The 21,900-nt window shown below is 43.2% G+C and overlaps 1 protein-coding gene and 1 long non-coding RNA gene across 5 annotated transcripts in view; one reads left to right on the plus strand and one right to left on the minus strand.

The window, feature by feature from the left end:
- The window catches only part of LOC129144694 (uncharacterized), a 46,839-nt gene extending 44,408 nt beyond the window's left edge, over positions 1–2,431 (minus strand). Inside the window, exons 1-2 of the long non-coding RNA XR_008549115.1 lie at positions 2,394–2,431; positions 2,030–2,184 (exon numbers count right to left, since the gene is read on the minus strand). This is a non-coding gene — a long non-coding RNA (uncharacterized LOC129144694). The remainder of the gene's footprint in view (positions 1–2,029; positions 2,185–2,393) is intronic.
- Positions 2,432–2,517: 86 nt separating this feature from the next.
- On the plus strand, positions 2,518–17,525 carry F2RL1 (F2R like trypsin receptor 1). 4 transcript variants are annotated; one of them, XM_037529277.2, is made up of 3 exons: positions 2,518–2,633; positions 3,045–3,137; positions 14,939–17,525. In XM_037529277.2, the coding sequence occupies exons 2-3, from the start codon at positions 3,092–3,094 to the stop codon at positions 16,045–16,047; spliced, it is 1,155 nt and encodes a 384-aa protein (XP_037385174.1). In that variant the 5' UTR covers positions 2,518–2,633; positions 3,045–3,091; the 3' UTR covers positions 16,048–17,525. The 4 variants fall into 4 exon arrangements, with proteins under 4 accessions (XP_037385174.1, XP_037385175.1, XP_037385176.1 ...); XM_037529278.2 differs by having other exon boundaries at positions 2,518–2,585; XM_037529279.2 differs by lacking the exons at positions 2,518–2,633; positions 3,045–3,137 and adding an exon at positions 3,261–3,285.
- The last annotated feature ends 4,375 nt before the right edge of the window (positions 17,526–21,900 follow it).

Consider the following 21,900-nt stretch of genomic DNA (forward strand, 5'->3'; position numbering starts at 1 on the left):
TCAGAGGGGGTAGACTGGATAACTTCAGACGCAGAGCCTAGTTGTGATTCTTAGAAAACTAAAACCTGTATTCCTGTATACACCTATTTGTCATCCTTTGGTTCCAAAGTCAAAAATTGTCTGATTTTCCCCACTAAGAAATAAATCCTAATTTCTAATTAGCTTGCAAAAAGTTCAGTGATGTTTCCAGCAACAGGAGCATTTAATATTACAAGGAAAACCTCCAGTATAAGGTTGTGAGTTTGGCATCTGTTTCTTAAACATGCTATTTCTAACAAAAAGACAACATTAGTCCATAATTCACGAGATACAGTGTTCCCTATTCCTACTACAATAATTTTTTTTTCTTTTCTAAACTACTTTGCTTTCTATATTGGACCAATGACAAAATAGCTGAGTACTTTTGAAATTTTGTAAGTAGGATAAATTTTGACTTTCGCTGGGATTGAAACAAACTTATTCCTTTCTTAGAGTTCACTAGTTTCAGTAGTCCTGAATTTGGTAAATCAGGCTGACTCAGAGCAATTATGTTCACTGTCCCCTTACTCAGCCCAGGGTGTTTTTGCAGGGCCCTACAGGCTCTGTGGGTGTTCCCCAGGCACTTCCTTCAAATGCTAATGAGGAGCTTACAGATGCAGGAACAAAGAAGTTTCTGCTGCCTGGTGCGGTTAGGAATTATTGCCTTACCCTTCTCTCGGGAGATTTCCCAGACCCCCTCTTCCTCCAAGTCCTTGTTCCTACTTTTCCCCCTAACACTACCAGCTGTCCTTACACCACTAGAAACTGGCCACTGCTATCTCTTCTCTCTGGGTGGGTCTTGTCTCCTGGCACTAACTATAAGTAGCTTTCATGACCCATGATTGAAAGCACACATTGGTCTCAGTTCCTCCTCAGACTTCTCTGAGTAATTTTTGTAGCTGCATCAGCCTTATGCACCCAGAGTTGCTCTGTATAGTTCCTGGACTGTTAGGAAGTAGCTCTGAGCTCTCTCCCTCTCACCCACATAGTCTATCACATCTTCAGGGCCATAGTCTGATCCTGCTGGGTTGCAAAGGGAAATTTTGCTGATTGGTGATTATGGGATTATGTGTCAAAACAGTATGTTTATAATCAGCTATAATATGATTTCTCATTGTAGTTAGTGACCGCAGCATTACAAATCATTAAAAGCTTATAAAATTAATAAAATGTTTAATATAGCAAATCAGCCCATCTGTAAAAATATAATTTCATAAAGAAATAATCTGAGACTACAGAAAGAAATGTATGTATCAGGACATGTTTATGTTGTCTAAAACAAAATGACAAAATCCCAAAATAATCTGGATATTCCACAACAGATTAAACAAAGATCTACAAGAAGATGAAATAGTATACAATAATTTAGAATGGTGCTATGGAAGAATATTTTAAAATTTGGAGAAATGTTCACTATTAACTAAATTAACAAGTGGGTGTGCAACAACGTAATCTTAAGAGGAATTTTAAAAAGGTAACTCTAACTAGGAAGTGATATATCAAACTGTTAAGAGTAGTAATTTCTATGTCCTCCCTCTCTTCCTATTTTTTTTATAATAAACTTAATATGCATGTATTTCATCTGTAACATGAAAGGAGAAACATTTCTTGTTTAGATAAGACTCTAAGAATGAGCCTCTTAGGAACCACTGCGAATGGACGGTAGAGCTTGTGGTCTAGACTAGAAGCAGAGCAGAGAAGACAGCTAGTCCACGAGCTCCCAGATTGAAAAATAAGTCTATTCTGGGAGGAAACTACCTTCCCTTCCCCTTATTTAAAGAGGATGTTATGACTGATTTTCTAAGAAAAGTCACCAATTAGGCCTTGTTAAATTTGGGCAGGAGGTTGTCACCCCTGTGGTTAGACTACCAGCTGTGACCCCCTCCTGACTGAGGCTCAGGGTAGCAAAGTCAGTCTTTGACACCACCCTCCTTTCCCACAGTAACCCCAGCATCCCAACCCCAGTGAAGGAATCTCCCAGAAGGCCTTGCTCCCCACACTTTTAACTCACCTCTCTGAAGTGTTAGTTAACTCCCACTTATAAATATCACTGGAACTGGAGGAGGCCTCAGAAGTCATTTGTTGTAAGAAAATGGAGCCCCTGAGAGCTGTCTCACACCTCCAGCTTCTCTTAGTCTATAGCTGGAGGGCAGGGGTCTGGCCAAGCTGAAAAAATGGGATGATATTACACTGAGCCTTTCTGGACCCAAAGAAATACTTTCAAATGATAATAATTTCAGGTATTAGCAAACAATTACTATTTAGGTTAGGGTTCTTGGGCTTCTTTCTCATTAAAAAAATTGTAAGATTTAATATTTTTTGTCATTCAAACAAAATGGGGAAATATTTTAAAGGAAAGAGTTATGAAGACTTACAAACTGGTATGGTTGGGTGCTGTTCAGTGAGAGGAGTGTAGACAGAGTTAGTTGTGACATCATGGGAAATGTAGGTAAGGTACCATCTTTCTGAGAGGGGACAATGTGTGTGAGTGAACTGGTGCCCCATGTAAAGAGTCAGGGGATGGCATCTGTGACAGAGATTCCTTCACCAAAGAAGCACATGATGGGGTATGGGGAATAGTCGTTATGCCACACGTTGCTTAAAAAGATGGAAAGGTACATTAGTAGGGCTGAGAAGTTCACTCAAGGCTACAGCTATGGAAGGAATGAATCCCTCTTCTCCCATTTTCTTCCCCCTATCTCTTCCATATATAGCCTCTACCTGATTTAGTATCTTCCTTCAGTTCCAGAAAGGCCACCTGCAATCTCAGTGAGGTAAAGATAGGTTTGAGAATGGATGACTCAATCTTTAACTCCCTCCCTTAGTACTAAAGTCTAAGTTCTCTTCATATAAACACATGCCCTTGTAGGCGAGTCCTGCCGACCTTTCTAGCTTGATCTCTAGCCACTTCCCTTCACAGTGGGTGCTCTGGCTTCCCACTACACTATTCCGCAGACAGAACACACTTTTGTACTCTTCCTACCTCATTGTGTCATCACTGTGTTTCCTCTTCCTTCTGGACACAGAGCCTCCCTGAAGTGAGCTGTGGCCATGTGGATGGGTCAACATAGAAATGACTGTACACCACTTTCGCACTAGGCCTTTGGGCCCTGTGAAGGGTAAGTACAATCCTTCACACTCTCTTCCTTCTGTTGTGATCTTGGAAGCCATGAGTTGAAGATGGCAGGACCCCATATGTCAGAAGCCTGGCTCTTTTATACATACTTGGAGGAGAGCCTGCCACCAAACTTAGCCTTGGATTTGGCTGTAAGTGAGTAAAAATCTACTTCACTGAACCACTAAAAGCTGATACTATCTCTTGCAGCAGTTAGCCTTAACTTAAAAAATCACCCTATTATTCTTCAGGGCCCTCTTAGGAGATCCTTCCTGTGGAAACCATTTTCTGATGCCCCAGGCAGGAGTCATTCCTTCTCTGTGTATTCAAAGTTCTTCAGAGAGTTCTCATTACCTACCACCCCAGGGCTTGACTTAGGAATCTCTTCACTTTTGATGTTCTACTCAATGGAGGCAGAGATACTGATCTTTGCAATCCTAGCTTCTAGTAGGTGAGATATAGTAGATATATAATGTATAAAAATTTACCTTTTCCATAGGCTAGGCAGTGTTCTAGCATTAGGAAGACAGAAATAGATAAAACACTAAATTTTCCTGTCCTTTCCATTCCATTTTAAAGGTTGACTTTTGCAGTGTTTCAAACATTTGCTTTCCTGTATTTTAAGAGAAGTGATTTTAGCCAGGACTCACATCATAATTGCCATGAGAGAGATGAGTGTGTAAGAGGCAGTTACCAACTCTAGATGGTATTACTTCATAAATCATAATTTTAAAACTGTTGCAAACTAAAAGAAAACAACTGTACTCATGGAGCTCACATACATTAAGGAAACTAGATAATTAAAACATGTAGAATATCAATATGATGACACATGCCATAGAGGAAAATAAAGTAGGGAGCGGGGAGGACAGTATAGGGTGGGAGTATAATTTTTTTTTTTAAGATTTATTTATTTATGCATTCAAGAGCTGGGGTGCAGGCCAGAGGTGCTGGGGGCAGGTGAGAGGATTCACCACAGAGTGGGAGCAAAACAGACAGATCAACTGAAATACACTGCTGAGGGGAGCAGCGGGCGAGACAGGAGAGATCTGCTGCGCCATGTGGGTCACCTCCCTGGCCGGGGATCGAACTTGTGCTGCAGTGGCTGTGGATAGCTTCACAGTGCTGCATCTTAACCCCCTGTGCCACCAGGGAGGCCCGGGAATATAATTTTAAATAAGATATTTTCCTACTGAGAAGATAGCATTTTAGCAAATGCCTGAAAGTAAGTGAGGGCTGAAGCTGTCCCAGTATTTGAGGGAAAAGCATCCTAGGCAAAGTCTAGTGAGTGCAGAGGAATGGAGCTGGAGTAAAATGAGTGAAGGGAGTTGAAATTAATTCAAAGAAGGTGAGGGGGGTGTGTGTGTGTGTAGACACGCGCGCGTGCATGTGTTAAGGAACAAGCCAGGATGTATAAACCTTTGAAACACTTTGGTTTGTACTCAGAGGGAAGTGGAGAGCTATCTTAGTATTTTAAGTAAGGAAGCTATCTGATGTAATTTAACTGGTTCCCTTTGGCTACTATGTTGAGAGAAAACTCTGTAGGGGCTTAACAGCAAAACAGAGGAGACAAGCCACAAGGCTATGGTAATAATCTAGACAAAAGATAACAATAACTTGTACCAGGGTAGCATTTCGGATCAGTTTTGCAGATGAACTAGATGTGGAATGTGAGAAAGAAGTCACCGATGACTCCAAACATTTTTCTCTTATATAACTGAACCCACTTATTATAGGCTAGTGGTGTTTCAATTGGGACAGCTTCTACTGATCTTTTAGTTCCTTCTGTCTTCTGATGGCAAACTTCATTGTGATAGCAGAAATGGTGGTGTAGGCCCCCATTCCAGCGGCTCACATTACATTATATATATATATATGTAGCTGTCCAAATCTTCACCACTTTGATGAAGGAACCATACTACTAGATCCCCACAACTGGTCTCTTCAACCTGGTTTTGCCACGGAAGGAGCAAGTGTACTTGGCATGTTGGCTGATTTCAACTTTCTTCACCATTTCCCAAGGGAGGCACTAAATGGGTCCCCCATATTTACCAACAAACCTGAACTTCTTGGAACATAGCCATGTTGCCACAAACTAGGTCTGAGCCCAGAATGCAACTCCAGGATTTTTGATCTGAACAACTAGAAGGATGGAGCGGCAATTTAAGGAGATGAGAAGGCCGTGATAGGGTGGGGTGGACCAGGAAATTAGTTGTGGGACTTACAGCCAAGGGAAACATGGAGTAGCTGCATGAATGTGCTATGTGTCTGGAATGGAGATAAATGGGCTTGAAATACAAATTTGGGAGTGGTCATCATATAGATGGTATTTCAAACCACAGGGTTAGCTCTTCAAAGGAAATGAGTGTATATTGAAAAGAAAAAAAAGTCCAGAGACCAACCCAGGGACATTCCAGATTGTGGAATTTGGGAAGGTGGGTGAGAACCAGCCCATTCACAGCTGCAGTGAGGTAGGAGAATCAACAAAGAGTGATTCTGGAGGCCAGGTGAACACAGTTTTCAAGGTGAGAAAGAGCAGTTGTGTCAAATTCCATAGTCATATTGAGGAACATGAAAACTGAGAAGTACCCAAAGAATTTACCATGTGGAGGTCACTGCTAATCTTGTTCAGAATGCTAGTTCGATGAGCCAGGAAGTGAGTGAATATAGCTGTTCCTCTATATGTATCCGTCTGAGTCCCAAGAGTGCAGGATGATGACCTCATTTCTTCAGGCAGTTTGATGAGTGTGATAAGTGATTGTAGAATTGATGATATCACTTTTCTTTTGGGTCTGTTCTATCCAGTTTCCTTAGAATTGTAGAGGGTGGGAAACTGCATAGTTCCCAATCTGCAGAAGCCAGGTTGTCTGAAATTGCACATGGTTATTCTCTGAGCAGTTCCACAGAGCCATCAACACCCTAAGCCCTCCAGGGCAAAGGAGTCTAAAAAAAAAAACAAATTCTGTTTTCCCAAAGTTACTAGAAAATATCTGCAAGATGACTTAAAGAATGTCGTTCATTTATACAGGCTGCTGGGAGAAACCGTATTCTTGAGATAATTAATAATTTTTTTCCTAGTAATTGCTTTCTTGGAAATTTTGATGAAATACCAGTGAAAATTTAAATTGAAAACAGGTGGACTTAGATGCATTGTTCCCTGACAGAGGAAGAGTCCCTTCGGGGCAGCCATTTTGTATTAGCTACCTTTTCTTGAGCAGCTTACAGGCCTTTAGCAAACTGAACCCTCATCACCACCTTTCAACAAACGCACTGTGATCATCCCCAGATTATAAAAGTAACAATAACAAATTACAGATGGCAACATGGAGGCTTGGAAAGACTGAAGGGTATCTCAGGGATTATCTCCCCTAGTGAGGGACCCTTAGGAGTGAACCGATCTCCTCAGGACAGCTGCCCCCTGCACAGGGAGGAAGGCCCCTGTGCTACTTCAAGTTACCTTTTTCTGACAGGAAGAGAGGACATCGTGAGGCCTGTGGCCCTGGGAAACAGCACCCTGAGTGCTGCTGTGTGGGGTGAGTGGGAGAACAGGTGGTAAAGAAGACTCCCGAGGAAAAAGGAAGGAAACAAAAAGAAATATTTGTTGAGCATCTAAAATGTATCAAACAGAGTCGCAATTGATTTTATCCTCAGTCATCTTTACAGTTATCAATTCCATTTTATAGATGAGGAATCTATGGCTTAGAGAGGGTTAAGTACTTTCCTCCAAGGTTACACAGATGGTAATTAGAAAAACTAGGATTTGAAAGCAGGGTTATGTGCTTTTGAAGGCTGAGCTCCTACCATATTCCCAAAAGAACTCACTTGGGAAAAAAAAAAAAAAGAAAAAAGAACTCTCTTGAAACAGCAATGAGTTTCCTAAGAGATGGGGTTCTTGAAAGGCAGCCATTAAAAAGAACTGTCTCCTTCCCCGGCCAATTGTCTCCTTCCCTGGCCATTCTTGTGTGTGTGCGCGCTGGCGGCAGCCCATTCCTGTTATTCAGGGAGCAATTATTCCAGTCTCATGGCATGTTTAGGACCATTGGCTTCTCTTTTTTTTCAACCATTTATTTCCCAGCTCTTGTGATTCCTCTGTCAGGGCAAAAAGGCAGAGTGCTAACTATCTACTTCTTTAACTTTGGGGAAGTGTCTTACTGGGGATATGGCTGAAACAACTAGCTTACGTAATATTTTGTACACTTTTGTCTGGAACCCACATTAATTCTGTTAATTGGCCCCACCGTGGGTTCAGTAAGAGGTCATACACAGGACACAGGGCCTTTATCAGATGCAAGCTCCATCTTAAAACTCAACTAAGATTGTGGCCCTTTGGTTTAGGCTTTTTCAAAAATTAATGATGGTCACTGGCAACTGACTTGCCAAACTGTGGTCTTCTAGGGAGAGTCATGGACTCTCAGGGTACAAGCCCCTTAAAAGGCAATCCAGACTCACCCAGTCTGGCTCATGAGCCTGACAGAATTCCCCCTCAATATGCTGGACAGATGTCGTGTCCTTTACAGCAAGCCCTGCAGTGAGGTGACTTTCCACCTCAACAGGCAGCTCTCAGGACTTGGAAAAGCTGGCCAAATCAGATATCTCCTACCACATGCATTGGGCCAAAATCAGCCTCGCACTGTGGCTTCCAGCTATTTCTGCTCTCTGCAACTACTCAGAACATGTCTAGTGCTCTTCTACATGTGAATCCTTAAAATATCTGAAGACAACACTCATGTTTTTCTTTTCTGCTCCTCCACTACCCAGCAGTTAAAATGTTAAACAGTCAAATTTGTTTTATTTCACCATTAAAGCAAGTTAACAGTATTACATTACTAATGTGATAAAGGCCATCCCCAGGTTCACACACCCCTCGTCACCCTCTCTATCTCTTGTATTTCTTTGGACTGTGAGTCCCAGTGCAGAAGTGACCCTGGTGTAAGCAGATATAGTGCAGTGATTAATAGAACACAGCAGTGAGACTCGAGTTTAAATGCGACGGGCACTTACAAACTGTGTCTATACATTATGTAACCGTGAGCAATCTAGCCAATCTTTTTAAGCTCCACTTCCTCGTTTGTAAAATGGGAATAATAATCATACTTACAGTGCAAGGTGTAGTGGTATTTTAAAGAAGATAATACAATACACTTGGCACTTAAAATAGTTGTTCTAAATATTCTCTCAGGCTCCACCTCACGGAGGAGAAAATGAGCCTAAAAGGGAGATGAAGAGGTTTATTCATATCATAGCTGGTTAACAGCAGAGCTAGAACCAAATCCTAGACCCCTCACCCTTCAGCCAGGACCTCTTCTCCTTCCCCACTGCTTTCGTTGCTGTCCACAGCCTTCCCTCCCCTCTGCTGCTTAGAAACACGCCTTATTCCTCAGTGCTTGCTACACAGAGAAAGCTTGTGTTGGCTTTTTACCATTTAGGAAAAGGGAGGGCGGGAGGGCAACCTATAAGTTAAATTAAAGGTAATTTTAGGCGTGGCCCAAATCAGTAGGAACCATAGTCAGAGCTTTCCTTCTACCTGCATTCCAGTACCCCACTGCACCGCCCTCGGGCAATCCAGGTCGCCCCGGGGTACCTCCAACGTGGGGAGGGAGTGGTGAGGAGGGAGGGGCACGGGGCTGGGCCTGAGGGCTGGGGGACCCCGCCCCGGCGCCAGGCTTCCGAAGGGGCGGGCCGTGCGGCTCAGCCCCGGGCGTGGCCTCGCGTAGGTGCGCGCAGAGGATCGGGTTTCGCTGAAACTTACCGGTCTCCGGGGAGTCACCGGCAGAGACTGCAAGTGGGAGACTTAGGTGCAAGCGGGAGGGTGGCTTTCTCCCCGAACTGCGCTGCGAGTTGGCGCTGAATCGGTGCCCGCGACCTCCGCCTGCTGGCGTCGGGACAGCTGCAACCATGCGAGGCGCGGGCGCGGCGTGGGTGCTGGGGGGCGCCATCCTGTTGGTGGCCTCCGCCTCTGGCAAAGACGCGGTCCCAGGTGAGAAACTTGACCAAGGAGAGTCCCTACCTCTCAGGCGCGGGGTTCCCGGCACCGTGGACAGGTGTTGGGAACGCGGCAGGTGTGCGAAAGGTGCGCTAAAGGTGTTTTGTTGGGGCGGCCCGCTCCGCCACCATGTCCCAGAAGCCCGCATCCTTCTCGGCCTTGGCTTTTATGGCTTCAGCTGGGACAACCCGAAATTCTGAAGTTGGTGGAGGGGAAGGGAAGGAAAAGAAGTGATCCCCTCTAAAGGTTACCCAGAGGGGTACAGCCTCCACTCCCCCAGGGTTGGTTTCTCTGCAACCACTAAGAAGCTTTTCGCACATCCTGGAGGCTTCCTCCCGGCTGGTCCCACGGGACCCCTGAAGTTGGCGCGTGCATAACTCTGGGAGCCCGCGGCCGGGGAACCTTCTATCTCGCTTTTTGCAACTCCATCCACCTTTGGCGCTCCCTCTTTGGGATGAGCCTACAGTTTTCGAGACCCACCTGGGACCCCGAGCGCCTCTGTAAAATGGATGGCCGAGGTATGCCAGCGAGCCCCTAACCTCACTGGGTTCTCCAGGTAGCATCGCTCAGCTTCTAGTTGGGCGTCACACCGATTTAAGACTGGACCCTCTTTAAAACTGGAATATAACCTGTGTTAAATTCCGCCGGGAGGCCTTTCGGCCCTGGGTTTCCGGGTCCATTTATTTCTGCGCTACACGGAGCGGCCGCTCAGGTGCGCAGGCGGGAGGCTGCCTGCTCCGCTACGAAACTGCGCGGGGTGCCCTCGCGCCAATTGCGCCAGGTCTGAGGGTGCGCTCTTTAGGGTGTGCTCGAACTAGTCCCCCCGGGGGTGTACGTAGCTCGAGCAGGCCTGTGCGGACTTAGTGTGTGTTTGGCCTGAGATTGGACCGCTGTGATGCTAATGAAAGCCCCGCTGTTGGGGGCAGTCAGGGTACCCTTAAAAGGAAGGTTTTAATTTCCCTGAGAAATTTGCCAGACCTGCTGTAAATGGCAGTGCTTCACTTTACCCTCTTCATAAAGACATTGTAAAAGCTCAGATCACTGAATTTGAATTCGACTGAAAATGTGATTCTTTTCCCTCTGGAATTGGGTAGAATGGGATGTACTTGAAAACTGCTATGCATTTTATTGCTCAGCTCAGAGTAAAGGCATTTATATACGGGAAGTTTGAAACTGTAAAGAACACTTCTCCATTTGCTTTTGTCTTTTAAGTTGGAAATGTAAAATTCAGGAGCAAAACTTAGTATCTGCATACATTTTTAAAAAAATGTAAGTGTAGATGACCCAACATGTTTATTGTTCTGTTCAGATAGTTCCTATGGGAAGCTTATCGTGGGTATTTGACTTGCTTACAAAGTGAGGGACTGGGGCTAAAAGATTCCAGAATACAAGGTGAACTTGAATGAAATACAAAAAAAATCACCTCTTAACCAGAATTATTTAATAATGCATATTTAATAATGCATATTGTTCCCCATCTTCCGCACCCTGCCCCCCATATTTTTATTCCTTTGCAGGATAACTTTCCTAAAGAGTTAGTTAAATAACAGTGAGACTTTCGGTAGATGGAGCTTTCCCTGCAACTTGAAATTAAATTGGTTCTGTTTAAGAATAGAGCACCACTGAAGTTTACAGATAAACATTGATTTGGTGGGAATCAAGATGGCCAGCTCTCTACTTTCTTTGCCCTCATAACAGTTTAATAATTATTTGTATAAATATGTTTAATCTCTCTCCCCCGAATCCAAAACTCCTGTTTATCACCAATGTCATGGTCTAGCACCGTCTTATCACCTAAAGGACGTCATAAATAGCCAATGAAGAATGAAGGGAAGGACTTGCCCAGTGTGACCTGGAGGAGAGCTGGCAGGCGGCAGTTCAGTTTAAGTCAAAATTTGCTTAGTACTTTTTCAGCCTACAGGTCCTGGTCCCCTTTGGTGCAGTCTTCTGGGTTTTTCTTCTAGAGACTGAAACTCTGTTCACGGTGCAGTTGCTTTTTAATTATACTAACAAAATAGGTGTACACTGTGGAGGAAAAATGAGCATGTAAAAATGGGAGAAAATTTAAATCACCCTCAGTTATCAAAGTAACCACTGCTAACGTTTTGGACTATATACTTTCCCATGCTTTCATAATGCATGCATAAAGTATATTCATAAATATAGAAAGTTTTATTGTACAAGCATAGGGTTATGTACTTGTATAAATAAGCATCAATACTAACCAGAAAATATCAGCAGCCATTTTTAATGACTGTAAAATGTGTTATAAAGTATATTATAAATTTTACATGGTCCTCTGTGGATAAACTCATGGGCTATTTGAAATGTTTGTTTTTTTTTTAAAGATTTGTTTATTTATGCATATAAGAGCTGGGGAACAAGCAAGAGATGTGGAGGGTGAGAGGATTCACCAGAGACAGAGTGGGGAACAGAACAGACCGACTGACCTAAGTACACTGCTAAGGGGAGCAGCAGGCAAGACAGGAGAGGTCTGCTGCAACATGTGGGTAGCTCCCTGGCTAGCAGGGGATCAAACTTGTGCTGCAGAGTCTGCGGATTGCTTCACAGTGCAATGCTTAACCCCTTGCACCACCAGGGAGGCCGTATTTGCAATGTTTTGTAATAAGAGAGAACACTGTAATGAACTGAAGATGGGACTTTAAATTTAGATCCCTTTCTTGCCTTATAGTTACTAATTAACCTTGATAGGGGATGTTTTACTGAAGTCTGTGTTTGACTTTCTTATGGTTTTATTAGCTGGGCAAGTGTTCAGAGGAAAACAGTACCCAGAAAGAACCATAAAAATTTACTGAAGTATGCCTAGGGAGGGTTACTTGGTATTTGAAACTTTTTAATTTTCTTTTTTTTTTTTTTAAGATTTATTTATTTATTTATACAAGCACTGGGTACAGTCAGAAGTGCAGGAGGGTGAGAATATTCACCAGAGCCAGAGCAGGGAACAGAACAGACAGACAGACGGAGGAAACTGCTAAGGGGAGCAGCGGGTGGCAGGAGAGGTCTGCCTGCTATGTGGGACCCTCGCCGGTGGCCAGGGATCGAACTGGTGCTGCAGAGGCTGCGGGCAACTTCGCAGCCCAGCACTCAACCACTGTGCCACTGGGGAGTCCCTGAAACTTTTTAATTTTCAATCTGTGTTCTTTGTGTGTGTATGTGTGTGCTTTGGAGAGGAGATGTGTGTGTGCTTTGGGGAGAAGCAAAAGAAGATTGGGATGAAGGGATAGTATGGAGGAGGATATGAGAGTGTACCCTGCTTAATAAGTGTAGTTCTTATTTTGTGAAGCTATTTTTCCCCCCACTATGGCTATACGTATTAGAACTGGGTTACCATATAGAATGTTTCCTTTTTTTACTTATGCATACAAGAACCAGAATAAAGGCCAGGGGGTGGTGGGGGTGGGTGAGAAGATTCAGTAAAGACAGAGCCAGGAACAGAGCAGGCAGAAACTACTGATATACACTGCTGAGGGGAGCAGCGGGCGAGTCAGGAGAGGTCTGCTGCACCATATGGGTAGCTCCCTGGCGGGGGATTGAACTTGTGCTGTGGTGGCTGCGGATAGCTTCATAGGATAGCTTCATAGGTTGCATCTTAACCCCTTGTGCCACCAGGGAGGCTCCCTGCTTCCATTTTCATTTTTATTTATTTTTTTAAAGATTTATTTATTTATGCATATAAGAACTGGGGTACAGTCCAGAGACGTGGTGGGGAGGGTGGTGAGAGGATTCACCAGACACAGAGTGGGGAACAGAACAGGCAGACAGACTGGGGGGAGCAGCGGGCGAACAGGAGAGGTCTGCTGCGCCATGTGGGTTGCTCCCTGGCCAGCCGGGGATCGAATTCATGTTGCAGAGGTTCTGGATTGCTTAATAGTGCAGTGCTTAACCCCTTGCACCACCGGGAAGGCCCTGTTTCCATTTTTTAAATTTGTCACTGTAACTATATAATTTTGGGAGTATGACTTCACACCTCCATATACCTGCTTCTTTCTATAATATATTTCTTATTGTGGGTTATATTCAAGTATCAGAAGCACATTGTCATCTATATGAATATTTAATTGAAAAAGAATTCGTTATTTTAAAAATAAATTATGGGCCTCCCTGGTGGCACAAGGGGTTAGGAAGCAATCTATGAAGATCTCGTCAGCCACTGCAGCACTAGTTCAATCCCCAGCCAGGAGCTACCCACATGGCGCAGCAGACCTCTCCTGACTTGCCTGCTGCTATCCTCAGCAGTGTATTTCAGTTAGTCTGCCTGTTCTGCTCCCCACTCTGTCTCTGGTGAGTCCTCTCACCCCCACACCTCTGGCCTGTATGCAAAAATAAAGTTGTTGTATGCATAAATAAATAAATCTTAAAAAATAAAAATAAATTATAAGAGAAATAAGAACAAGATACAGGTCTATCCTAAGGATATCAGTTTCCTGTGGCTGCCATAACAAATTGCCACAGGGTGATGCTTAATGGAATGGATATTACTCTCCCATGGTTCTGGGGTCCAGACTCTGAATTCAAGGTTTTGGCACCTCTGAAGGCTCAAGGGGAGAATCCATACTTTGTGCTGTTTCCAGCTTGTGATGTCGGCATTTCTTGGTGTTCTTTGGCTTGTTTCTCTACCTTACTCTAATCTCTGTCTCCATGTTCACATTGCTTCCCTTTGGTTTTCTCTTCTGTGTCTCTCAAATCTCCCTCTGTTTTTCTATTACAAATACACTTGTCAGTGTAGGTAATCCAGGATGGTCTTCTCATCTCAAGAGCCTTCATCATATCTACAAAGACCCCTTTTCTAAATAAGATAATGATCACATATTCTAGGGAATAGGATGTGGACATCTGTTTGGGGTCTACCTTTCAACCCACTATCCTAAGTAAAAAGTCAAGTAATGACCTCTACACTGATCCTTTTTGCAAGATAACCACTGTTAGTCCTTAATAGGGAAGCCTTAAGAGATGTGAATAATCTTAATGAATGTGGGTGCAAGCTGGAAGAAATTGTGATGACTCAGTATAAAAAGTATCAGATAAATTCATGAGTAAGTTTAATGTCCTTCCTTGCATAATACGGTACATTTGCCCAGTTTCTCTGCATGGTGAAGGCCTACTGTTCCATGAAATAAAAAAAATAAAAACCCTTTTGTATCCGCAAATGGTGCTCCACTTTATTTGGCAGATTCATGAACACTTGGTCAGAACAGAATATAGACTGGTTATGCCATTCTTTTGCTTGTGTTTTCTAAAATTTAATACATAATATGGGATCGGATACATTTTGAAAACATGCCATATTGTGCCACATGACTTGCTTGAAAGTCAGGACACAAATTTGTCTTTGGTATACCCGTCTGTCAAGTGACCTTGAGGCTAAAAGGTGTGGAGAGGCAATGTTCCTCATGCTCTTGGAAATCCCCCTGCGTCACAATTTAGGAAAGGGAATTACTAATAGCAAGCTGGATCCTGTCTTGCTTCCAGGGTGAGATAGATGCCATTAGAAGAATAGTTAGGAACTAATGAGTATGGGCGGTTAGAAAAATAAATTGAAATGCTGTCAAGGTGTTTTTGAGATTCATAGAAATCAGCTCTATTTCACACGTACCCCACAACCCTCTACTTTAAAAAAAAGAAACAAAACTCAGCAATAGAAATCTCAGTGATCCATCCCATCAACCCAGACAAAGTCCCTGTAAGCATTTTGTGTATCCCTCCTGTCTTTGTCTAACAGACTCCTATTTGAACAAACCAGCATTACTCCTGAAACACTGATTTATGTAATGACCATTGTCTGCTTTGACTTTCCTGCATAGGAACCACTAAATCTAAAGGAAGAAGTCTCGTGGGTAAATTTAATGGCTCAGCTAACATCACTGGGAAAGGAGGTACAATGGAACCAGTCTTTTCGGTGGATGAGTTTTCTACTTTGGTCCTCACTGGAAAATTGACCACCGTCTTTCTTCCAATTGTCTACACAATTGTATTTGCGATTGGTTTGCCAAGTAATGGCATGGCCCTTTGGGTCTTTCTTTTCCGATCAAAGAAGAAGCACCCTGCTGTGATTTACATGGCCAATCTGGCCTTGGCCGACCTCCTCTCTGTCATCTGGTTCCCTCTGAAGATCGCCTACCACATAAACGGCAACAACTGGATTTATGGGGAAGTTCTTTGCAAGGTACTCATTGGCTTTTTCTATGGCAACATGTACTGTTCCATCCTCTTTATGACCTGCCTGAGTGTGCAGAGGTATTGGGTCATCATGAATCCCTTGGTGCACCCCAGGAAGAAGGCAAATATTGCCATTGGTGTCTCCCTAGGAATATGGCTGCTGATTCTGCTGGTTACCATCCCCTTGTATGTTGTGAAGCAGACCATCTACATTCCAAGCCTGGGCATAACTACCTGTCATGATGTTTTGCCCGAGGAGGTATTAGTAGGGGACATGTTCAACTACTTCCTCTCTCTGGCCATCGGAGTCTTTTTGTTCCCAGCCTTCCTCACAGCCTCTACCTATGTGCTGATGATCAGAACTCTCCAGTCTTCTACCATGGATGAAAACTCAGAAATAAAGAGGCAGAGAGCCATTAAACTCATCATCACTGTCCTGGCCATGTACCTGATCTGCTTCACTCCTAGTAACCTTCTGCTCGTGGTGCATTATTTCTTGATTAAAAGCCAGGGCCAGAGCCACGTCTACGCCCTATACATCGTAGCCCTCTGCCTCTCCACTCTCAACAGCTGCATTGACCCCTTTGTCTATTACTTTGTTTCACAAGACTTCAGGGATCATGCAAAGAACGCTCTTCTCTGTCGAAGTGTCCGTACCGTCAAGCGGATGCAAGTATCCCTTTCATCAAAGAAATTTTCCAGGAAATCCAGCTCATACTCTTCAAGTTCAACCAGCGTTAAAACAACCTATTGAATTTTCCAGCTTCTCTCATGGAAGATTTAGAGGAGGACTTGGAGCCTGCTTAATGTTATGGAATGTTTCTGTTGCTTCCTAACCCAGCGGGTCTTACCACATACCATTTATATGCAGCATATCGCAGGATTGCTAGAAACTTCTTTGTCTTCAGAAGGGAAACTCCCCCTCCCTCCAACTAACATAGATATCAGTTTCAGAATTCTTCTTCTACACAGATGTTCCCAGAAACAACCGAGTCTTTGCAGAAGGTAGTAAAGAGACTGAAACCCACTGACTTGCAAAAACCGGTCTTGGTGTAATGACAAAGTTCTTAGCCGAAACGACATTTCTTTTACATCTCATGGGCTTCAGGGCCCCCAGCAATGTTCAGTTGAAATAACTGACTTTACAGATATGGAAACAAGAGAGGGAAAGGTGCTCCCCAGAGCCAGGTTTCTAATCAGTGGCAGCTAGTTAGGATTGGACAGTAGATTCTGAATGTTCACTGGGGTTCTTTTATCCCCTCATTGAATTGATGTGGATCTTGTTTTTAAGAGGCAGATTCATCAGCCTCTCCACTGAGAGCTCAGAGTCTGGGGCTGGAACCCAGAAACCCGAGTTTTAACAAGCTTCCTTCTGATATTCTTGTACAACAAGGTTTGGGAACTACTGTTCTGAGTGCTGCTTCCATTTGACAAGATGTCATAGGTAGTTTTTGAAAAGAGAAGTAAACAGAATGCTTCATGTCTCATATGTTCAGCTTATGATGAAAGCTGATGACATTTGGAGACTTTCAATCATTATTAATCCTTTGAGCATTTGTATATATCATCATTTCATGGACGATATAATAAGGACTTTAAACATTGGAAATACAAATTTTGTTTGACTTTTTTACTGATCTCAGCACACTCTTCAGGTAGTCTGAGTAATATAGTGTTTTATGACAAAGGATGGCATTTTACCACTTAGTATTTTTTCCAATTGTTGTTGAACTATTTATTGTTAGTTTTGTTCACTTGTTATCATGTATGAAATTATAGAGCCTTCACTGGGTTTGAACCACACCTGTTTGGAAAAGAACGCTAAAGTAGCGTGGATTGCAGAGAAGTCCCGGACTCCAAACCAACTTTATGTGACTGTGTGTTTGTGGCATTTAAAAATTACTGTTTTATTGTATGACTTATCAATAACACATTACTTTTTTACAACTTACTTCTGTGTTGTGTGTGTGTGTGTGTGTGTGTTAGAGAAGGGGAGTGGGAGGTGGGAAATAACAGCATTACTCTTTTTTACAGAACTGGGGCCAGAGTGTACATTTTACTCTCTGACGATTCCTTTCCATATAACCACATTATATGAAAAACATGTAATAATTGCAAGGATAAGAGAATTCTTTCTACATCTGCATCTATAGGTTCACTTCCATTTTTAAAGGTTACACATTATTTACAAGTTTGCATATGTTGTAATATATTCAGTCATTTCCCTAACAGTAGCTCCTGAAGTTTTCTTTCTTTTTGATATTCTAAAATAGTGCTGCACTGAACATCTGCATGCAGACATTTTGGGGAGTGTTTTTGTGGGACAGGTTACTGGAATTTAAATGGCCAGTTAAAAGTTAGGTCCACTTTAAATATTGGTAACTCTGGTTAGGTTGTATTCAGTAATTTACGACTCTACCAAAATAGTACCCTTGCAGTTGTTTCCTAAAATGCTTGATCGCTGTCTTTTTTACCAATCTGCTTGAATAAAATCTTGTTTTAATTTGAACAGAAGATGATAATCTCATGGCTCAAAGTGCAGGTCCTGAGTGGCCAGGCAGGGCTGAATTCCGACTCCTTCTTGTCTGTTTTATTGCCTTTGGGAAGATCAGTTACTTAATTTGTCATATGAGGATAATAGAATCTTCCTGGTAGAGTTATGATGATGAAGTGTTTGGCACTTCATTATACTTGTAGCTTTATGGGTGTAGCATTATTGTTTATTCCCTGACTGTTAATGTGATCTCATTTATGATCTGCTTCCTTCTCACTGAGTGCTAGTTTATACCCTGCCCTCCTTGCTAGTTGTGCTTTAAGTAAGCTTGTGGGGTTGTCTTCTTAAAGCTGAGAAAGCATAAGATGATGGATACAGAATAAAAGGAAGCAGAAACAAATGGCTTGCAGTTGTCATGAGAAAAATTAATGTTCTACACATGACTGTTTCTTTCTACAATGTCAATTAATTTGCAGTTTATCAAACTAACAAATAAATGGGTGATGACCTGTGACAAATGAAAACCAGCCAACCTGATCTTCCAAGTGAGTGAGTTGGGAGCACACAAGTCCATACCATTCTCTTTAAAAAAAAAAAAAAATTCACATCAGCGCTCTATCTATTAACAATCTAGTACATTAATAAGTCTAACATTCTCAAACTTTGTCAAACATAGTCCATTGTTAACAAACCAAAGTCTAAGCTGATGAGGGTGCTGGTTCTGTCCAAGCAGAGGCACTTTTTACCTCAAACTCTTTGGTTCAGGTGAGTGCAGTTTGGGAGCTTATTGTGTGCAAGCTCTGGGGCCTGCATCCAGCAGACAGAAGCGGAAAACTTCGAGGCAGATGCCTGCGTTGAATGGCCTTGTCTCAACAAAGGGATTCGTGTGGAGGTGAGTGTATGGTTTGCTTGGTGTCCAGCTGCCATTTTTATACTTTTTAAAGAGTCTTTCTGCCAAGTATGTCTAGTTGTTCATCTAGGGCCTGGGAAGTCCACCCAGGGCATTCCCCTGGGGTCTACCCTTATTGCTGTGCCCATAAGCCCCATTGGGTGCTATCGGGTTTAATTCCCCAAAGTTAATTTGGGCTTGACATTAGTGATTGCATTTTATGTTTGATGTAAGTTACTTCATTCGTAGCTTTTTAAATAGTATAAACACTTGAACAGTAAAACACCCTGGGGTCCTCACAGGTGGTCTATTAGCTGATCCAGTGGGAAACCTTTTCTTTGGCATTTGTCATTTCTTTATTAGTCATTTTTATAATGCATACTGATGGGTAAAATTGAACAGAAATGTATAAAATGCTACCCAAGCCCATTTCCCCAAAGAGAGTTAATTTTTTATAATTTGCTTATGGAATATGTATATATGTATACAGGTATGCATAGGTGTGAGTGTAAGTGTGTATACATACCAGATCACTAAAAGTAAGAAAATGCAAATGAACTTACTATTAGTGACCTGGTAGTATTCCATGTATGACCATAACAATAGTGCTTTATTAAATTAGAGATAATTTTAAAAATTCATTTGCACCAAGTCTTCATACCTTAAAAGGTGTAAAAGAAATGATTTGGAAAATAGACTCATAAGAAATTGCATTTGGGGCCTCCCCGGTGGAGCAGCGGTTGAGCGCTGGGTTGCGAAGCTGCCCGCAGCCTCTGCAGTGCCGGTTCAATCCCCAGTTGCTCCCCTGCCACTGGAGGAGGGTCCCACATGGCGCGCAAACCTCTCCTGCCGCCCGCTGCTCCCCTCAGCAGTGTACTTCGGTCCTTCTGCCTGCTCTGCTCCCCGCTCTGGCTCTGGTGAATTCTCTCACCCTCCCGCGCTTCTGACTGTACCCACTGCATGTATAAACAAAACAAACAAACAAATAAATAAAATAAAATAAAAGCATGCCTCTATTAAAAAAAAAAACATTAAAAAAAAAAAGAAATTGCATTTGTTGAAGCAAAGCTTTTAAAATTATTGCCTATTTATGTTTGAGATATGGCTTGAAAAGCCCCTGGTGTACCTGAACCTGTAAACCAATTCAGAGGAACTTTGCCCACCCCCCACCCCCCCACCCTCCCACCCCTCACACCCCCGCCCCAGAGAAGTACCCTGGATTGTGGTTGTCTTTGTGCTTGTGTTAGCCTTTCATAGTGGTCTGATGTTTTTCTAAACTAACTGAAAATCTGAATATTTTGCACTCCACTGCCTCCATTTACTAAGAGTGTGATCAGTTTGAAAGTGAATGCAGGTTTGCACCCTGTAGTGCTGGGCGGACTGGGTTGGGCTGTTTAAGGGTATTTCCATGTCTGTCACTTCAGTTGTGTTTGCAGCAGGGGGTTCAAACTAATTAATTTCCTGGTTATCAAGATTTCATAAATCCTGGGGCTATAATCTCATCAGTATGCATAGTTTAGTGATTACAACTTCGTTCCTGAAACCTTAACTCTTCTGAGGCCCATGAGAGGAATGGAAACATTACCGAATCAAAGGCATTGTTTGTCACCCCCCACCCCCCTTTTCATTAACATTTGTGGCTCTGAGTTTGGATGTCTTTTTAAAAAAGAAACTTATGATGCCATACCTTGAAGGAAAAATACAAACCCTGAGGAATCAAGTCCTTCTGTTCAAGCCTCGGAACTTCACTGACATTGGTTGTACTATTCAAATGTCAAAATTGTAATCACTCATGCTGAACTTCGGAAGTGTCTTTATTGAGGGAGAATGCGAAGAATTCTGTGGTTTGGATATGAGCTGCCCTTGCTGCTATCATTGGCCAGCCTTTGAAATAGTTCCCAGAGTCTTGTCTTTATTGGTGGGAAATTAGGCACAACCAGAGTAAGGACCGCCTACAGAAATCATAGCCTCATCCTTTAGGCCCCCTGAAGCCCAGGCATGTCATCAGCACCCAGCAGCCCCATGAGTGCTTCATTTGTTCATCGCACAGCTACTGCAGCATCATTGCCAAACTACACACAAATAATTAAACCAGGCCTCCTGCCCTAGCAGCAGTAGCCGAGACATGGGATGAGTGTTCTCAGTAAAGTTAATCAATAAAAAATAAATAAAATCACCTTTGAGTTTTTGGACTACTTGAAAATCTTTAAGGTAGAGCCTATTCCAAAGCCAGGTGTTGAGAGTGGGAGACAGTCAGGAAAACCTGACGGGACAAGAAGGCTTAGGAAGGGCATTGTTGTGGTTTGTTCTGTCAGGAAAGGCCTCACGTTCCCTTCCCCCACATACAAGCAGCTTCCTCAACTAGCTACAGGGCAATGCTGAGTGGCCCCTGAAGCTATATAATTTGGAAGGTGGGGCTCTTGCTTCTCTGTCTCTGAGTTGCACATGGACTTAGGGGGACTTAGAGGAGACACATGGAGGATTTGGAAAGAGATACGTGGATATGAGACACGTATGAATGCTGTTCTTGTCAGAGACAATGGCAGCCATTATCTTGATTTGTACTTTTTTTTTTTAAGATTTATTTATTTATACATACAAGAGCTGGGGTACAGGCCAGAGATGTGGGGGTTGAGAGGATTCACCAGACACAGAATGGGAACAGAACAGGCAGACCGACTGAAATACACTGCTGAGGGTGTTATAGAGCGGCCCTGATATTGAATGGGTTGCCTGGCTGTGGGTCCTCACCCGCGCGCTTACAAGGGACTTATGAATACTCCACTACAGGCACACACAAAAGGTTAATAAAAGGTTTATTTACAAGGGAAAAGGAAATAAGGAAAATGTACAACTCAGGGAAAATAGGGAAATAAAGTCTTTAATGCGTCCTACCCAATCCGCCGACTTGGAAACCCAAGAAGCACTCTCCGAGCTGGCCGGACGCTGCGAGCTGGCGGAGAGTCACAATGGGGGACCCCTCCAAAGTCCATGTGTCTAGCTTTATACCAACCTGGCTGCTTAACCCCACCCTCAGGTCCCAGCCACCTTCCCTTTGGTGGTGATGGGATTTGGAGTTCCCAGTGTCTTTGGCTTTGGCCTGGGGTGGGGGTGGAGTCCACAAAGCCTGTATGGAATTAGCTTTAGGACATCCTTTTCCCCCTAACAAGGGGAGCAGTGGGCAAGTCAGGAGAGGTCTGCTGCGCCATGTGGGTTGCTTCCTG

Source organism: Talpa occidentalis, unplaced genomic scaffold (genome assembly GCF_014898055.3).
Source record: "Talpa occidentalis isolate TD23 unplaced genomic scaffold, MPIMG_talOcc4v2.1 talOcc4.6, whole genome shotgun sequence".
Lineage (NCBI taxonomy): Eukaryota > Metazoa > Chordata > Mammalia > Eulipotyphla > Talpidae > Talpa > Talpa occidentalis.

Bases quoted from the DNA above. Each gene is read 5' to 3' on its own strand.
- F2RL1 (XM_037529276.2), top strand. From the start codon at position 9,029: ATGCGAGGCGCGGGCGCGGCGTGGGTGCTGGGGGGCGCCATCCTGTTG. The intron at 9,111-14,938 runs GTGAGAAACTTG...TTTCCTGCATAG, and splicing joins TGGCAAAGACGCGGTCCCAG to GAACCACTAAATCTAAAGGA.